Below are 19,955 nucleotides of genomic sequence, written 5' to 3' on the forward strand. Positions count from 1 at the left end.
TTTAATTTTGAAACTTAGTGTTCAAATTTTTCAACCATTAATTTTCATTCAAAAGGGGTTACTTTGATTATCATTATTGGGGATGTATATGATTTTCATATCTCCCATGCACCTACATACATAAGCTTTTTTTACTTTCAAAATCTCAAAGATTTTCAAGACAACCGTGTAATGTAAAGCAATAGATATTTTAACTGTTTTTATGTCGTTTTGTTTAATGTTAAGCTTTATGTTTTAAATTTATATTAATTCTGGTCTTAAATAGAATTTGTTTTGATAGTAAGAATATTTTAAAATGTAATAGGTATTATGAATTTTTTATAACATAATTTTTATTTACTTTTTTTTGTTTGGCTTTTCTCCGCTAATTTAAAATGATTATCATTGATAAAATCTGAATAATAAAGGAAACAAAATAACAAGTACAATCTTAATCATAAAATGTGCTTTTAAATAGAAATACTACTCTTATATAATATATAAAAAAAACAGACATTGTTATTATGAAAAACCAAACTTAACCTAACCTAAAATGCTGTGATTTTATTTATGAAAAATGTCCAAAGTTTATATGAAAAAGGACACGTTTTTAGAGAAATAAAATTCTTTATCAAAAATATTTTTTTCGGGAATTTTGAAATTATATAAATAATTTTTAATGACTTGAAATGATTTTAATATAGAAAATACATTTTAACATCAAATTATTTACAAAGAGGGATATTTTTTCTGAAGATAATCTGCTTTGCCTTAAACATTTTAGCCCACTAAAAGCCTAGTTTAATATTAATTCATTATATTTTTTTTTATATATAAACAGAATAAATTAAGACTTAATAAAGATAATTTCTTATAAAATTATATGGCAAAACAGGTTTGCTCAGTAAAATACTTCTTCCTTGCCGAGTTTTTTAAAAAAATTTTTATTCATATGATAATAGTAACAACGTACAATAATAAAATTTTCTTATTTACTTTATTTAGAAAAAATATAATAATGATATGTAATAGATATGTAGATAAAGTCAATAAAACTATAAATATGTAAACCTAAATTTATTGGGTTTTTTAAAAAGCAAAGCTGTTCTATAATAAGGGTCGGTCAGTACGTCCGTCTGGAACGGATATCTATTTTCGTTAATTTCGGCATTAGAATTGTCCAATCGATTTCAAACTTTGCATGGTGATTCATGTAGATATGATTTAGAAAGCGTAGCAACTTTATTATCGTTACCAGAATGTACGTACGTTACCTACATGTTAAACATGTTGATTTTAACTTTTTTTGTGATACAATCATCAGATTGATCTGATTTATGGAATACTGATTCCTAGTACAGCAAAGTACAATGTTATAAGCGAAGCATCTCAACAATCAAAACCTAAAAATGTAAGAATGTCCTTGAATATTATCCTTTATTTTTCAATAAATTTACTTACAATTTTGTATCGAATTTTATACACTTATATTCTGATTATTCAGTTATGACAATCTACATGTGTTAATTTCCATTTGTCCTACCGTTTCAGGGCTTCGCTTTATGAATGTTGTCATCCTTGTTTCTTAGAGCAAAGCTAATCTATGAAGCTACCTTAAGTCCTAAAATCTCCTACATAGTTGGTTTATACTTTTCTCGTAATTTAAATCGGAATAGTTTTTATCGCATATAATTATATACAGCTTTCCGCGGATATTAAAATGAAAAAAGGAAAACCATATTAGATATTTCAATATTCCTGAAAAATTGTCTGTAATGCGAAGCTTTACATTGTTTTTTTATAGCTGAGAACCGATTCTAAACCAGCGGCTATTAATCATTTTCAAATCCATACGGTACCAAAGGGTTAAACTTGGCAAATATTTAATCCTTAACGGTTGGCGGAATGAACTCCCACCCTCCGGTTTTTTTTTTATGAATGAAAGATTATGTTTATTGCACAACTAAGGATTGGAATTTTTGTAATTAATCGCCTTTTTTTCAATGTAAGCAAACCTTGCAGGGTATATAGCCAAAGTACTCTCATAGGACAATTTGGGTATTGTCACAGTGCGTATGAAGGTGCTTTGACTTTAGTGTCAGAACCTGAATTGGGACTATAGTGCATTTCATTACCCTAGACCTCCCCCAACCCAACCCAACCTCCAGTTCCCATACTAGCACTAAAGTGTGGGGGATGGAATTTGAACCATCACATTTTTTTTATAAGTTTTTAAGAAGTAAGGGGGGGGAGTTGGCTTTGGCCTAATCAGCAGATTGTGCCCATTAATTAAAACCCAGCACACTCGAAGACATATTCATTCATAGAGTAGCTTTGCTACATATAAACAGACATGTTTATTATGTTTATATTTATTAACAAATAACTTTAATGAATTCAGGTAGAAGAGTTTGCAGCTCTGTTTAGTGCCCTGGCAAAATGGGAATAGATGTCACAGATTTTGGCCTACCTATTCTATTGACTTCTTAGTATAGAGAAAGAGAAAGAAACTTCCTAGAAAAGGGATGGGGTATAGGGTATTTCCTGACGTCAATAGAATAGGCAGGCCAAAAGCTAGACCTATTTTGCTATGGCACTATTTACAGCTAGGAAGAGTTTCTGTAAAGATTATTTCCACATTTTCAATATCTAAACAAAATAAATTAGTATTTATGGGTAAAATATTTTCAGTATGGTTTGAAATCTATTGATATCCACTGGATTAGAACCGGTTCTCATCCATACTGAAAATTCATGTATAGCATTGTATCATAGACAATTTTTCACGAATATCAAAATAATAATCATTAAATGGTTATATAAAAAAAACTTTGATATTTGCGGAAAGCTGTCTATAATACGATCCGATAAATAACTATTAATTTTTTTGCTTTTCTTTTAGCTTCTTTAAAAAGTTAAATTAAAGGTAAATATAATTAAAAGTTTTTCAAGTATGACTTCGAAACTGATTAATATCTGCTATATTAAAATTGGTTCAGAATAAGAAAAAACAATTTCAAAATAAATACCAGGTTTATTGGCCCCTTTTGGGAAAACAAACCTAGAATCAATCTTTAATTTTTTATTTTACTATTCTCGGAAATGTGTCTAAAATAGTAATACAATGCAATTAAAAAATATTACCTTATTTTTCTTGGCTTCAATATTAAATATATCATCTCTTTCGCTTCTAAAGAAATAAATAATACTTTTTTCCAATAATAATTTTATTACAATTACAAATGAAAAGAAATTTTACAACCTGTTAATTGCATCTAATGATAGATAAAAACAACAACAAATGTCAAATGTGGAGGTTACCCTAAGGACATCCAAGCCTTTTATTTTTTCTGGTGTGGGGGGGGGGGTAAAAATCTATATAAAATGGGTAATTTTGACTTTTAGGGGGACTATAATGGCAAGCGAGGCCCTAAAAAAGTTTTTACTAAAAATTAAAATTTTTTGAGGGAGAGGGAGGTAAACACTCCTTTATCCCCCTTCCCCTTGGACGTCCTTTACCTCAAACCCCTCACCCCCCCCTCCCCCCGAGGAGTTAAGCATATTAAAATATTGATTTTTTTTCAAACATAAAATAATATCCTGTATTTCATTACCATAAAAGTTATGATAACATTTTTTCTTTTAACATTTATTTTGTCCAAGAAAAATTTAAGAAAATACTTACAAAAAAAGCTCGCCTCTACCATGAATATAACCTTTATTGAAAGTTCCCTAAAAAGTAGAAAGATTTTATCCTTTTAAATTTTGTATAAAAGAGGTAGGATGTCTTTATGTCTGTGTTTGGGCAGGTATTCTGCTATTTTAGTGAATAGAGTATATACTTATATACTTATATAAATATATTTTATATCTATTTCAGGACTGTTTAATAATTTTAATAAAGCTATTGAATTATCTGCCATCCTATTTCTGTTTTGATTAAACTGGAGTTAATGAGGTTAATTTTATCACATTAAGGGTCTCAGGACTGTTTTTCTAAACCAGATCTCGTCATCCTGCATTCTGTTTGTTTGCTAGATTTTAATTTAAATAATTTTTTTGGAAATAAGGACTATATTGAAAAGGCAGATAAAATATACAATATATTTACCTTATAAATGTCGCCATTATTCCATTGTAATCGTCCGATGCCGTTTAACCGTCCCTTGTGATCTAAAAAAGGTACAACATTTTTGCGATTAACAAATTTGTATTTGACTTCCAGATATAAATACTCCAAATATAATTAGGGGAATATGACTTCTCTTGGGAGGGAGGAGGTACCCTAAATATGAGAAGATACACTGTAAAGGATGATCATGATACACCTACTTAGAGCTTGTAAAGTACTTTTATGAAATTGTGATTGTTTGGTTCCAAACTAGTAGTGTCCAAACTTTTCAACCAACAATTCTAATCTATGAAAGGGATGATTTTGTTTATCATTATGGAGATGTACATCAATTTATAGCTCATTAAATTAAAATATATAACACTGAGAAAAACTTGATCATTGACACTGACAATGGGAAAGTTAGTTGTTGCAGGTATGATACAGACAGACAGGATGTTGCAGGTATGATACAGACAGGCAGGATTTTGCAGGTATGATACACACAGACAGGATGTTGCAGGTATGATACACACAGACAGGATGTTGCAGGTATGATACACACAGACTGGATGTTGCAGCTATGATACAGACAGACAGGATGTTACAGGTATGATACAGACAGACAGGATGTTGCAGGTATGATACAGACAGACAGGATGTTGCAGGTATGATACAGACAGACAGGATGTTGCAGGTATGATACAGACAGACAGGATGTTGCAGGTATGATACAGACAGACAGGATATTGCAGGTATGATACAGACAGGCAGGATGTTGTAGGTATGATACAGACAGACAGGATGTTGCAGGTATGATACAGACAGACAGAATGTTGCAGGTATGATACAGATAGACAGGATGTTGCAGGTATGATACAGACAGACAGGATGTTGCATGTATGATACAATCGGACAGGATGTTGCAGGTATGATACAGACAGACAGGATGTTGCAGGTATGATACAGACAGACAGGATGTTGCAGGTATGATACAGACAGACTGGATGTTGCAGGTATGATACAGACAGACAGGATGTTGCAGGTATGATACAGACAGACAGGATGACCAACTCATACAAAAAGTAAATTGTAGATTAGCTTCGCCATTTAAATTTACAAAAAAAATTGGATCATGGAAATAAAACAAATTAGCGGGTTTTTGTTGTATTTTTATTGTTGTTATTTTAGAGTAGATAAATATTAATGATTGCTCCGCAGGGTTAGGAAATTGGTCTGGCAGTGTTAGAGCCCCCCTCAGCGGCGAGAAATAGGAGAAAAGCTACTGTGAAAATAGGACGAAACTCACTACTTCGTTTTCTTTCCATGATTAAATAAAATCTACAAAAAATTTTACCTAATTCTCCATAATATTGATTAGAAATGTTTGTTTCTTTATCTTGATATTTTTTGGTAAAAAAAGTTTGGTAGTTTGTTTCTTCTAACATTAATTTTTCTTCTGTACTGAAAAAATCAAATAAAAACAATTTATGAATAGTTTAGTTTCATAGTATTGAGGGAAACAAGGATGACAACATTTATCATAAAAAATTAAGTCAAATGAACAAGTGAATAGTAACAATTACAAAGTAGAATAGTTATTTCTCGCACCGTATTATAAACAGCTTTCCGCGGATATAAAATGTATAATTATAAGATTAGAACCAGTTTTTTAGCCACGAGATACCGAGGGCTAAAAAAACCTTGTATAAATTTTATTGTAATACATTTTTTATTCGTAGAAATCTGGATATAATACGATGCTAGACATAATTTTTTTTGTATGGATGAGAATCGGTTTTAATCCAACGGATATTTTTCGATTAAGAGTGTATACGAGAAAAAAAACATTATTACTGACAAAATTAATTATTTTTTGTTTAATTTAAGATAGTTCAGCATTATAGATATTACAGCCTAGTCCTCAAAGAGATCGACATCATTTAAAATACCAAGAAATAAGTGGATGACACTATATCTAAACTAAGTTTATAATAGCTTAAAATCAACATGTTTCAAATGAAGATCTGAGCTGGATCTTTAAATCATTTTAGTAGTAAGCCAGATCGGGGTGAGCCGAATTTTAGCCAATCACAGCGCGGCATTTCATAAAATGCTGTGCTTTCATTGGTGGAAAGTTGGCTCACCCCGATCTGGCTCACCATTAAAATGATTTAAAGATCCAGCATTGATCAATCATAAATTATAACCGTTACGCCGAATATGCAGGCGGACACTCCCCATTGTATATATTAAAGCTTTACCCTTAGAAAAAATTTAAAAATTACCTTTCTTGTTTAATATATTTTGATTTCTCAAAAGTCCTTCCGCCAAACACAGAATTGTAACTTAAAGGGCGAATATAGGTTCGATATGATATGAGCTTATATCAAAGGTGCAATTCCATAGATTATAAATAACTTAAAAATATTGACATATTCAATTGTATAAGTCTATTTATAGCTTAAAACCCGTCAATCTCGAAAAAAAATTTTTGAATTAGTGTGGTTCCCTAAGAACTCAAACACCCTAGCATCACACAAGGCTTCATGGCAAGGCTGAATTAAAAAGCTTTTGTTAAATGATAGTCGTAATAACGTGGAAACCAATTAATCAGGGGTAAATATACCCTCCTTCTACCTTCATAAAGTAAATTATTTAAAAGTTAAAAAAACATCAAATAATGTAAAAAGTAAAAAAAATTAATCGATAAAATTTTCTTGGAGGAAGAATGATTTCAAATCCCTGTTTTTTTGTGGCCGTGTGTGTGTGTGTTGAAAATGCGTACAGAAGGGTTGTTTATATCATCATGAATTAATCAAAGATCTCTGTACAGAAAATAAACTTTAAGACATATTATTTACCCTGTCAATACTCCTGACGCCTTTCTACGCAAATTATTTTTATGCTTTTTAAAAAATTAAATAAACTAGTATATAATCTAAAATAATAAACATTTAAATTATCTTTTAAGGTGCGTGCCAATGTAATAGTCAATCAAACTTAAGCAAAATAGTCAAAAAAAAGTCTTGTAAAGGGCTAAAATAAACGATTTTGTCGGCAATCTCATTTATTATATGTTCAATTGAAACAGAAAATTGCAAAATCTACTTAAGGATTTTTTTGAATTTTTAAATTTGGCATAGATATTCTAAAAGTATGTAATGGCACCTTTGATATAAGCTCATATCATATCGAACCTATATTCGCCCTTTAAATAATTAAAATATATATAGAACAAATATATATAAAATAAAAAGTACATTTACTGCAAAAATTAAAAACTTCACCTTGGAGGGGGCGAATCCATTGTCAAAAAAATTCAAATCACTCACAAATTATAAAAAAAAATTGAGAATCTTTCCAGTTTTCTTCACTTTTTTCAAGTTTACAACTTTCACTATTGTCTATAATTCCCAGTGTCTATATACGATGACCATTTCCTAGTTAGTGAGAGCGAGGGATAGTGAACAACTAATTTCATAATATACTAAACAATCTTATAACGCCATATCGGTTTTAAAGGACACTATTAACTTATAGTTAACTAAATAAATGTATGTATGTTTGTATGTCTGTCTATGCCTTTTAGTTTTGCTAACCTCTCATGGATTTTAAGGGATAATTTACTGGACAAAAATTGATGTACATCCCCAATGCAATGATGATAAAGAAACTTATCTCTTCTTAAGTTTAAAATTATTGATTTAAAAGTTTGAACCATCCAATCAAAATTCAATAAAAGTACTCAAAGTTTCAGATCAAACTTACAAGAAAACATAATTATAAAACTTTGGGTACCAGAGTCTCTTCCCTTTCCTGGGTTGAATTAGCGACTTTTTCATTTATTAATAGTTATTTCTCGCATCGTATTATAAACGTATTAAATGTACAATTATAAGATTAAAACTAGTTTTTTTTAGCCCCGAGGTGCATTTTTATGTACATTTTTATATTCGTAGAAAGCTTGATATATTTTGGTGCTAGACATAGTTTTTTTCGTATGGATGAGAACCGGTTCCTATCCACCGGATTTGATTGAATACGAGAAATAAAATTAAAGAGTCACGGAGTTTCTTTTGAAGGCCTATAGGGAAAGAAGAAACTAGTTCATGTTTTATATAAATTTTGTAACTTCAAAGGTTTTGAAACATGGTAGTAATATGTTAAATCGCAGAAAATTCATTCAGAGCGGCAACACTACTCTATAAATCAAAGTATCTAAGCTTCAAAGATTCTAGATAGAATTTATGAACTGTCCAACGGTCAGGGCATTTTCAAATCTTTGAATATTTATTTACATAAGTCTGATGTTATTTATAAACAACTAGCGGGTGCTAAATCGTTTCATTACTTATCGAAATCTTCAGTCACAGACAAATAAAACTTACTACTTTATGGTAGGTTAAGTACTTAAACTTTTTTTTATAAACTTTGAAAAACTGTACATACTACAAGTATTATCAACCATTCCAATAGAGAGGGGTAGTTATTGTCAAAAACAAACAGTTAAATAGACTGGCGGCCATCAGAGATAGATGGATGAAAATTCTAAACAAAGTAATCTAATTCACTTTGTAAGTTCATCCGTAAAGATTCGATTTCTCGTTTGTTATCTTAGATAGATGTCTCAAATTTTATCGGGTGATTTCCAAAGCTAACTAACATTTATTTTCTAACTTAATTTCTTCATCCCTCTGTTTGGCTATTTTTGTTATCTTAGTTATTTTTGTATAATTACTCAGATAGTGAGGGGAAAATGATCTATTTATTACATTAGTCCCCAAGTTTTAGAATATCGTTTTCTTATTCGTTGACTTAACAATTTTGGGAACTAATAAATTTTGATTGGTTGGTTTATTAAGTTGAGTGTCCAAACGTTTCAACCACTAATTGTAATCTACAGAATTGGTAATTTTGTGTGTTAACATTGGGAATGTACATCAATTTATCGGCCATTGTCTTATCCCTCTAGATCCCTGATAATTACTTATGTATCAACAAAAATACTTTAACATGAAAGGTTCAAAAACTTACTATATATATAGCTATTATTTACTCTCATTCACAGCTTAATACTTTGAACATAATGCGACGTATTTGTCCTTGTTATTTTGTATGTCTGTAATCCCTGGCTGGTTCAAGATTTCTTTGCCTGGGGCGCACATTATGAAAGTTTATACTTTATAAAAACAAGGACAATTGTTACCAACAGCTTAAAGCCGAGAGACATGGATAAATATTAATAAAAATAAATAGGTAATAAAGATATGATAAAATAATTTTGGTGTGTGATTTTCTTTTTCCTGGACGTATACGGAGCTTCACTGTAAAGGAGGATTATATCGGTTCAGAAACTAATGAGATTATTAGCTACGTATACACACACACACACACACACAATTTAAAAACTAACCCATAAAAAATCAAAATTTCAAAGCTCTAAAATGTAGTTCATCGAAAATAAATAGCAGTTTATAAGGACTTTTTTCATCCATCTTCTCATTAAAAAGGAAAAAAACCAAAAATAGTATCTTTTTTTCAGTTTTGACATAAAAAAAAGAGTTTGATAAAAAAATATAAATAATAACTTTTTAAAAGTGCTAAGAAGTAATACAGGCTATTTATTCTTTACCTCGGACATTAAAATAGATGTAAAAAAAACATCAATTTATTATAGCAGCGAATAATAATAAATTTTCCTACAGAATTTCCATCAGAGCATTACTGATAAACCAAGGACCTTAAAAAAAGTATTCTATGAGAAAATCATGCTTTCAGACAGACATTTCAAATTATAGAGTAGCTTCAATAAAAAGATACATAAGTAGCATTTATCTAATCTTAAAAGAATTAAAACAAAACAAAAAAGTTTTAATATTTTATTTTGACATATACTACATAGCAGTATATAATTAGAAATGTAGATTATTGTGTTTATAATACAGCGTAACAGTTTTTCTATGTACAGGTCTGAATCTACCACATTTATTTTGAATCCATTTCCATAGAATTTCTTGAAATCTGCGTGGACACTTTCTGAAGCCTATTATAAACAATATTTTTAGAATTTTTATCATGGTTCAGGTTGAATAATTTAAATATTTAAGATATCCCTTCTTAAATTTTTCATTTTATATTATTATGTATATTACCTGTTCTAAAAAAGCCCAGTCCTATCATCTCATTCTCATATCGACTCAGGACTTCAGGTACATGGTTCACCAGAATATGTATCTTGGAATTTGCTGGCTCACCAAGTTTCTTAAAATCCGTTTCAAACTGCTTTATCATTTCTATGTAATTAGGCTTTCTAAATTGTCCCACGCAGGAGGCTTTGACTAAATAAAAAAAAACTATTTAAAGGGCGAATATAGGTTTGATATAATATGAGCTTATTTCAAAGGTGCCATTATATAGATTATAAATAACTTAAGGATATTGACATATCTAATTGTATAAGTCTGTTTATAGCTTAAAACCTTTCTAACTCAAGATAATATTATGTAATAAGTGTGGTTCCCTAAGAACTCAATTACCCTAGCATCACACAAGGCTTCGTACCAAGGTTGAATTAAAAAGCTTTCGTTAAAGGATAGTCGTAATAACGTGGAAACCAATTAATCAGGGGTAAATATACCCATCTTCTACCTTAATACAAATTATACAAAGTAAAATATTTAAAAGTTTAAAAAAACATCAAATAATGTAAAAAGTAAAAAAAAAATAATTGATAAAATTTTCTTGGAGGAAGAATGATTTCAAATCCCTGTATTTTTAAGGTTCGTGTGTGTGTGTGTTAAAATTGCGTACATCAGGGTTTTTATATTTTCCAGAATTAACCAATGATCTTTGTACAGAAAATAAACTTTAAGACGTATTATTTACCCTAGTCAAAACTATACAAGCACTTTTACGCAAATTATTTCTACGCTTTTTAAAAATTGAATTAAAGAGTATATAATCTAAAATAATAAACATTTAAATTATCATTTAAGATGCGTGCCATTGTAATAGTCAATCAAACTTAAGCAAAATAGTCAAAAAAAAGTCTTGTAAAGGGCTAAAATAAACCGTTTGTCGTCAATCTCATTTATCATATGTTCAATTGAAACAGAAAATTGCAAAATCTACTTAAGGATTTTTTTGAATTTTTAAATTTGGCATAGATATTCTAAAAGTATGAAATGGCACCTTTCACATAAGCTCATATCATATCGAACCTATATTCGCCCTTTAACTGCCAAATAAATTAAAAGCAAAATTGTAAAATGAAAGATTATTACTCTAAACTGTTAATATTTTAGCTATGTAATTGTATGGCACCTTCAGGGCAATCATTTACCCTTACATAACCTAACCTAACCTAAAAAATTATTAAAAGCTACTATAAAAATATGAAGAAACCCGTCAAGCCACCAAACCAACCAGGTTTAAAATATCTGTAATTGTATGCAACTTTATTTACCTTTAGAGACTTGAGACATTCTAATACAGCCTCAAAACCATCAGGAGCAGACTCTTGGATGTTAGCTAAACTTGACAGTAAATCCAAGTTTTTCAATAACTTGCTACACTGGTTTCCAGTAAACTGCCCGCCATATTGGCCTGACCTTTCAAGACCACATGCTGTGGCCTAGGTAGAAACATCACAAGTATGACCACCTTTAGTTAAAATAGTTTGACAAAGGTCATACATTTGATTAAATATGCCAGTCAATAGGTGAAGTTCACCTGGAGGGAATACTTCTTACATCTCTGTTTCATCAGGTGATGTTATCAAGGGATTGTTCACACAATTTTTGAATTGTTTTGCCAACATCTTTCCTTTTTTGATCCATGATTAACAAGCTTCATGGTAATTTTTGCATAGGTTTCTTATTGCACCAAGTGTTCTAAATAAGATAATGCTAATCAATAATGTACTATATTATTTATTTCTACTATTTTTACACCTTTCTTATTGGAAATATCATAGGGGCGACATGAGAAAAATAAAGACCAAGTATTTTTAACATACCTCCTGCAATGTCCGTTTGACAGAGATTTTACTTCCACAGATGCAGTTTCACAATAAACACAAGGATGTGAACTGGAACCTCTTTCAATTCCAAAGAAAATATTTACTAGTTTGAAGTCAAATACTGCAAAATAATTAACATCATCTAGTACAAGTTTCCAAATAACTTTCGCTACTTTTTCATAGTTCTCTTTGGCATCTTTGACTATGGCAAGTATGATAAGTTTTTTAACTCCGCTGCTTTGAAATAAATTTTTTCCTGACACCATCTTTATATGACCATTTTAATTCTTTGTTTTCTCTGTTTCTTTTGTTATTTATTTTACAGCAAAGATTGCTTAAATAATGCGGGAAATGTCACTTTAATAACAGAGAATACACATAAGGATTTTGAGAAAATTTTTTTGGATTGGCATCAATTTTGCAAGAATTTTGAGAATAAAAGGTAGATAAAAGTCGCGAATTAGCAAGAATTTTGAGAAGAAAAAATACAGAGATAAAAAAACTACAGAAAAACCGCAAATTCACAAGAATTATGAGAAAAAAGATAGATAATAGTCGCAAATCACAAGAATTTTGAGAAAAAAAATTGAGAAAATTTGTGATTCACAAGTTTTATCTGCAATTTTTTTGCAATTTATAAGGTGTGAATTTACTAAAGGTGATGACGGAGAATTGCAAATATTTAGCAAAAAATGCTAATTTGTGATTATTCTCAATTTTTTTGCTCAAAAATAGCAAATTTGCATATTTTCGTCCTCTCAAAAAATCTAATGACCAAAGTTGCAAATATTAGCAAGTTTTAGCTTGCAAATTCGAAATTTTTAGCCTATAAGTTTCGCATAATTTTTGTGAATTCAAAATTTTTTGCAAAAAAATATAAAAAATTTCGCTAAAAACTGCTACTTTGCATTTTATCCCTTGCTAAAGTTTGCGAATTCGCCTGGCAAAACTGTTTGCTGGGTGGATGCAAAAAGTCCTTATAAACTGTTATTTATTTTTGATTAACAACATTTTAAAGCTTTCAAATTTCGATTTTAACCCTTTAGAAGTGGTAATATTTTTATTTTACCCATATTGAACAAACTGAAAAATCGGCTTTTATGGGTTAGTTTTTAAATTTTAAATTTTTGTTGTTGATAAGATTAAGTAACAACAATGATTCTGTATATACACAAAAGGATTTTTTCTTCAGTTGAAAATAGAAGTAGAAATTAACTAAAAACTGTTTAATTTTCCTCTACAATTTTCACAGAAAATGGTACCACCTGCAAAAACGGCTGCATTTTAGATTTTATTGAAAAGTGAAATGAAGTTACCTAACCTAGGGTAATGAAATGCACTATGTCCCAATTCAGGTTCTGACACAAAAGTCAAATTACCTTCGATGGCCATGATATATCAGGATTAAAGCACAGATGAAAAACTGAAAAGGGACGACTCAAAATAAATGTAATAATTAAAATAAATTTATCAATAAATGTGTAAATTACTCGTATACGTCATAAGCCTCTGGAAGCATAAGATTTTTTAGAGAATAAGAGGCTAGAAGCCTGCCTCAATGCCTATGTCCTAGAAAGCTTGAAACACTCAATCGTTTCAGACGTTAACGAGACCTTAATTGACATAAAAAAAATATCAATTGATATTCTAGTTGCACCCAGAAAAAAATCTTTTAAATAAATATATTTAATTCTGTGCATCCGTTTTGAATTCTATGTTTAGTTTATCTTGTTGTTTCGAACTTGTCTGCTTCGCTTATTGGATGTTGATTTTTCATACTATTGTTTATTACCGTAGGCCAGGTTACGTTATGTTAGAAGCCCTGCAGGATTTTGGCAGCGCAGATATAGGTTAAAACCACTCCCACCCTTCCCCCACGATAGTATTATGCATAGGAAACCCCTTCTTTTTTAAATGCATTTTCAAAATAAGGGATGGGATTCCAGTGCTTCAAAGGCAATTTGAGTGAAAGCACAAAATATCTGTACTGAACCATCCAATACAGGGTCAATCTGAATCTAAATTTTAGTATCAGGGCTTTAAATTACGAAAAAATGTTAAAAGTGAAAATAATTAATATATCCTTAACAAACCATGCTCCAAGCTTTCATTTTTAAGTCATTAAGATAGAAGAAAAAGAGAAATTATGACATGAGAATTTGTTGTAGTTGGGCCCCTTGGTGAAAGCTGATTTTTTTTGAGTGGTTCCTAAAACCATTCACTACATTGAAGTTACAGTGGTCTGAAACCCGCCAAAGCAGACAATATATTGCGCCGTAGATAAAGTTTGTATGCTACGTATTGTCTAAAGATGCACGGTGCATACGTCGCTAAGCGCCAAAAAGTTTGGTTGGGTGAGGGAAGCATGGATCTGAGATTACCTAACCATCTCCTAAAAAGCCATGCTTTGCTTTGATTTTACCCGCTTTCTCTGACGGGTCTCTTCCCCTTTATATGTATTCTACCAGGAACAAGGAAAAGATATATTAGTGAAAATAATTCAATTTCTTGAAACAAATTACAAAGCAGAGTAACAAAAAACAAGAATTGCAACATCCATAACTAGCAAATTAAAAAAGATTGACAAATAGACAAAGCAAATTGCAAAGCAAATAATAAATGGTGTTTAAAAGAGAGAAAGAAAAAGAAAGGAAAAAGGCCATAATAAAAGAATGATAAAAATTCATGAAACCTCCTTAAAAAATATTTATGTCTTTAGTATCATGACTATTGGAATGACTGACAAAGTAAGTTATAATACACTGGATACCGTATGGAAATTGGTACATTCATGAAAAAGATCAGCTGCATCTATCTTAAACTGCAGCTAAAATTATCAAAAATAAGGCTACTTGTCTCTCATTTAAGAACACAAAAATCCCTTTGAATGAAGGGAATTCTAAGATACTAAAATTTAATTCCCATAATTCATTTTAAATTTGAACAAAAACTTCAAGGATTAAAGCAACTAAAATGCTGGTAAAAGGCTGTCAGATGGCTATTGACTAAGACATATTCCATCCCATTTCAAATTGATGCAATAATAAGTGAATAGAATAATTGTCTATTTTAAAAGTGGTTAAGACAATAAAGTAGAAATCAACATGTTTTACATGGATCTAAAAACGTCTGGTATTGATTTTAAATAAGAGTTGCTGAATTTCTTATCTGATCCTATCAATTGTTACAGGAATCATCATGCCAAGTTTTAAATCAATCAGACAATACTAAACAAAATAACAATAATAATAATAAGGGTTTAATATATTAAAATCAGATTTTATTTTAGGCTAATAAAGGGCAGCCTAAATGAAAACAACTGTTTTTCCTTACTTAAGGTTTTAAAAGGGAAGCTTTTCTATAATAAATGTTGGTCTGTCTGTCCATTTATCCATAACAGTTATCTTTTTGTTAATTTAGGCTTGTTAGAATTGTCCTATTGATTTCAAAGTTTGCCTGATAATTTCTTTAATAGCTGGATATGCTTAGGAAAGCGTAGCATTCCTACAATGACTACCAGAAAGTCCATTGTCCATTTGAAACAAGATGATTGTTTTAACATTTTGACATTTTTTTGTATGATTTAATTATCCTATTTATCTGATTTTTGAAATAATGATTCTTAGAACAACAAGGTAAAGTTATATAAGCAAGGCAACTCTATATAATCTAATCCTAAAAATGAAAGAATATGTCCTTTTACTGTATCCTATATTTGCACAATTTTGAAACAAATTTATAAACAATTTCGTTTAGACTTATAAATTAGTGTTCTGCTTATCAAGTTCTGACACTTAACAAGGGTTATTGTTCATTTGTCCTTCTATATGAGTTTATAGTAGCTTCGCTTTTATGGATGTTGTCATCATTGTTTTTTAGCAATTTTAAAATCAATGCTCCGGGTAGGAGAATATTAGTTTTATCTATATTTTTTTCTTTTTCTAATAATAATATTCCATTTACTTTTACCCACATCCTAAAAATGTGTGCCTCTTTCTTCCCTCCCTCCAACAAATGCTTAATTCCAACTTTACAACAACGCAGCAAGCTGTTGTCTGACAGCTGTCGGCTCTGTTCCCTTCGCCTTCATCATGCTGTTGAAGCTGTTTGTAAACAGCGATTTCCATTTAAAGCTGCCATGAAGCTGTCGTATTATGACGCGAAGTAAGTATGGGGGACCGGCACTCTGAAGCTGTTGTGTATCAGTGTGGTGTGTGTGGGTGTGTGTGTTATTTACATCCTCCCTTTCAAATGAAGCCTCTCCTCCTACTTACTTATCTTTTAACCCTTCCCCTTATTTTCTAGAAGTTTCTTATGTCAGACACTAGCGTGCACAGGAATGCTCAAAAAGAATGTAAATTTTTAGTAGGCTGGCAATACCCAGCAAGGTATTTCGCCATAGAGTCGCCTTCGAGCTCGTGCAATATATCTACCGATTTCTATGCTACCTTGAATCCCATTCGCCATGAAATAACACCTAATTTTTTGGCGATAAACATTAGAAAATTGGCCTTTCAAGCAAAAGGTAGCCTGCGAGTTCGCCAACGATATTGTACGGGGTAGCATAAATTAAAAGACCGAGAGCGAGAAAGAGAGAGATTATACCATTCCCGGCTTAATTTAATAAAGAGTAAGATATGTTTCTCTCTCTCTCTTTTAATTTATGCTACTCTGCTACAATATCAATGTCGAACTCGCATGCTAATTTTTGCTTGAAAGGCCGATTTTCCAACGTTTATCGCCAAAAAATTAGGCTGTAATTCATAAGCTACCATTTGAGATATCGAACCATGCTACCTTTTTTAAAAAAAAGTTTTGCTGGGTACCCAGCTAGAAACGTCGTAAGAAAACTCGCATCCGATATGTAGTATATTATCGCCAAAATCTTATTTAAGATTTTATAGCAAAAATCGAAAAAAATCGCTAGGGATTAATTCGATTTTGTAGTAAAAATCGCGGCAACCACGATTTCCCTAAGATATCGTAAACAATAGCATTTTATGTGTGTCAACACACACTTACAAACAGACACACAACCAACATATAATCAACATCATTCTGTGAGAAATATAGTTTATAAATTGGCCGCTAGAAGTTCAAATTATTTTTAAAAATATATTGCATTTTTTTCTGTTGTCAAACAAAATAAATATAAAACTGAAAACTAAAATTGTCATAATGTGTTTATGTTTAATATTACAAATAAAAGTATTTTTAAAAAGTTTTTTTTCTAAATAGCAACATTTTTAAATGTGTGTCTTAATATTCCTTAAATCATTGCCATTCAGTGTGATAAACATAAAAATATCAAAGTTCATTGAAAACTTTTGAGAGTTTACATTAAGTAGATGGGCACAGAGAATCGTTTCTCTTACACCATGTCTCTCACTTTCTCTTTCTCTGTCTGCATGCTCAGTACGAAATGGATTCTTTAAGCAACCTCTTACTTACATACAATATTTACAAACAAAACTACATGATGTTAAATATTTTTTAAATGTACTTTTTATTCACGATTTTGGCACGATATCGCTTACGATCTTTACGATATCGCTTACGATTTCGTGGGTGTATCGCGCAGCTCTAAGTACCTTTTCGACCATTTATCGTAACATATCGTCGATGTGCATTGGACGACTATTTAGCAATATCGTAAGAACTCGTGCTCGATTGCTACACGATATTGTGCGCTATAGTAGCGCGATAGTGACGCTACTTTCTGGCTGGGTAAGTATACACTTTGTGTATTAGACAAAAATTAAATGGAAGCTCCCAGCAGAAAGAAAAACTTGGTTTGTTTGTGCTATTTTCGCAAGCAATTTCGCAGCAGATGAGTGTGCGAACTATTGCAATTTCGTATTGGGTTAGCAAGCATAATCCAAAATTTCATTTTCTACTTTATTTTCAGCAGCCTTCCAGATGAAAATAGTATTGCTATTTGTTTCCTTTCAATTTGAACCCCATTTTGAAAATTTAAGCTATGCCCTTTTTTTATCAGGTACTTCAATTTGCACGCTTCCACTTTCCTCTTTCCCAAATCACACTTGTTTTCTTTCATAGATTAAAAATATGTTGTTTTATTTATTCGTTTTTCAAGAATTTTATCAAAACAATCACAATTTAGAAAATGCGAATGCATTTCAACCAAAAAAATTCTTAGATTGTGTTTTGCAATGCAAACATAAAAATTTCCGATCTCCTTTGTAATCCATTTTCCACATTCAAAGACTCTGCCTTCCTAATTTCGTAATTGCCTCTTTTCTCTCCTACCTCCTCCCCCTCCCCTCCAACTTAGATGAATTTTTTTCGCTTTATGAAGCTAACAAAATATTTTGTAAAATTACAAAAATGCTCGTGTGTTATAATCAATCATTTGGTTTTATAAAAAATTATTAAAAATATCTTAAAGTAAAGCTATTTCTAAAATAAACGTTTAATTGAAAAAATTCGAGTGAAAGCTGTTTGTTACTTCTGCGTCTAGAAAAGAAAAGCAGCTTTATGACAGCTTGTAACAGCATGTTTTGAAAACAGCTGTGCTGCGCATGGTCTGTTTTCATTTTGAAAATTTAAACTAAATATATTCTACATTTTTTATATTTTTCTATCTATTTAGATTGAAGTTAAAAATAAAATCGTTTGATGATTTTTTTCTAATTAGTTAAACATGTTGTTTTGCGTAAAAATGTTGTAAATGAAACTGGCCTCAGCTGCCGCAGCTGCTGTAAGAGAATTCCATCCCAAAACAATTCAGTTTCGAATTAAGTTTTGGCTTGAGCAAATCACAACATTGAAATTACATAAAAATAAACTGAAAACATTGAAATTTTCTATCAAATTGTTGAGTTACCACTGGTTAAATACTTTTTATCGACTGTCAGTTGAATTATTGTTAATTTAAAGTGATTTTCATCGGTTGTCAGTGTCTTTAAAAGACAGAATTAAAAAAAACACATTTTGTTTAAGTGTAATATACATAATTTAAGATCGGTATAACTAATACCCGATGTGACTTTTATTACAGTGAAACAAGTGAATAAATTATTTTGAAAAATGCCGCTACAACGTCGATTAAGCGGAGGGGGTGCCACTTTGGACTTGGATCAGTTTCAACAACTGGAGGGCATTGCTGAAAATGACGATATGATTCTGTCCTGCTGCTTAGCACCTAAGGTAAGGATCTTGCCTATTTTCATGAACAATATCAAGCTGTTTTGTCATCATATTAGATAATTGGGGTTTTCCTCGTATTAAAATTAGACCACTAACTTTTTATTAAATTTTTTTTGCAGTTGTAGGTTAGGTATTAAAAAGTAAAAGTTTGAAGATCCCCGCAAGTATAGAACTTTATAGAAATCGTGTCACGCAGGGTCAGAGCCCGGGGCATTGCAGGGGCTTGAATTATTTATTTTCAAAGCACAAGTGGAAAATAAATTAAAACAAGTTTTGTTTTAACAACTGTTAAGTAATTCCAGTACTTTTTGTAATTTACAAGTTAAAACTTATAATTAATATTGTATGGGTATGATTTGATCAAATGTTTTGAATTATAATTGTATTTTAGTAACATTTTTTTATCATATTATATTAGGTCCTTCAGGAAATTTTCCCTCAATGAGATTTTAGATATTTTTCACATACAAACGTATATTTCTTTCTATTTTTCTCATCTTAACTATTTTCCTGTCTAGGATTGGACATGTCTGCAGGGCGATGAACCAATGTCCACAAACGACGTGTCCCAAACTATCAAGTTGGTGTGCAGCAATCCTGACTGTGGGTAAGTTGTGTTTTATTTTCTTAGATTTTACGTAACTTTGTCCGTCTGTACGGATTTTATACCCC

General features: G+C 30.7%; 2 protein-coding genes across 17 annotated transcripts in view; one reads left to right on the forward strand and one right to left on the reverse strand.

Moving 5' to 3' along the window:
- Positions 1–2,333: 2,333 nt before the first annotated feature.
- LOC145304628 (uncharacterized) lies at positions 2,334–7,615 on the reverse strand. Its single transcript, XM_080146552.1, has 7 exons — positions 7,381–7,615; positions 6,379–6,438; positions 5,448–5,554; positions 4,091–4,152; positions 3,665–3,711; positions 3,124–3,169; positions 2,334–2,628 (listed from the first exon to the last, which is right to left on the reverse strand). Exons 1-7 carry the CDS (start codon positions 7,398–7,400, stop codon positions 2,608–2,610), a joined length of 363 nt encoding a protein of 120 aa, XP_080002678.1. The 5' UTR covers positions 7,401–7,615; the 3' UTR covers positions 2,334–2,607.
- An 11,217-nt stretch (positions 7,616–18,832) lies between these two features.
- The window catches only part of heca (hdc homolog, cell cycle regulator), a 62,295-nt gene continuing 61,172 nt past the window's right edge, over positions 18,833–19,955 (forward strand). For 12 of the 16 annotated variants that reach the window (XR_013885163.1, XR_013885171.1, XR_013885170.1 and 9 more), the window contains exons 1-2: positions 18,835–19,283; positions 19,802–19,890. Coding sequence is in view for 1 of the 16 variants with exons in the window: in XM_080180848.1 (XP_080036974.1) it covers positions 19,164–19,283; positions 19,802–19,890 (209 nt within the window). In the remaining 15 variants the exon portion in view is untranslated. Of the gene's footprint in view, positions 19,284–19,801; positions 19,891–19,955 lie in introns of all 16 variants that reach the window. The other 4 variants (XR_013885159.1, XR_013885158.1, XR_013885160.1 and 1 more) reach the window with 1 other exon arrangement.

The sequence above is a fragment of the Acartia tonsa genome, chromosome 13, assembly GCF_053477335.1.
Source record: "Acartia tonsa isolate MP-2025a chromosome 13, ASM5347733v1, whole genome shotgun sequence".
NCBI classification, from domain to species: Eukaryota; Metazoa; Arthropoda; class Copepoda; order Calanoida; family Acartiidae; genus Acartia; species Acartia tonsa.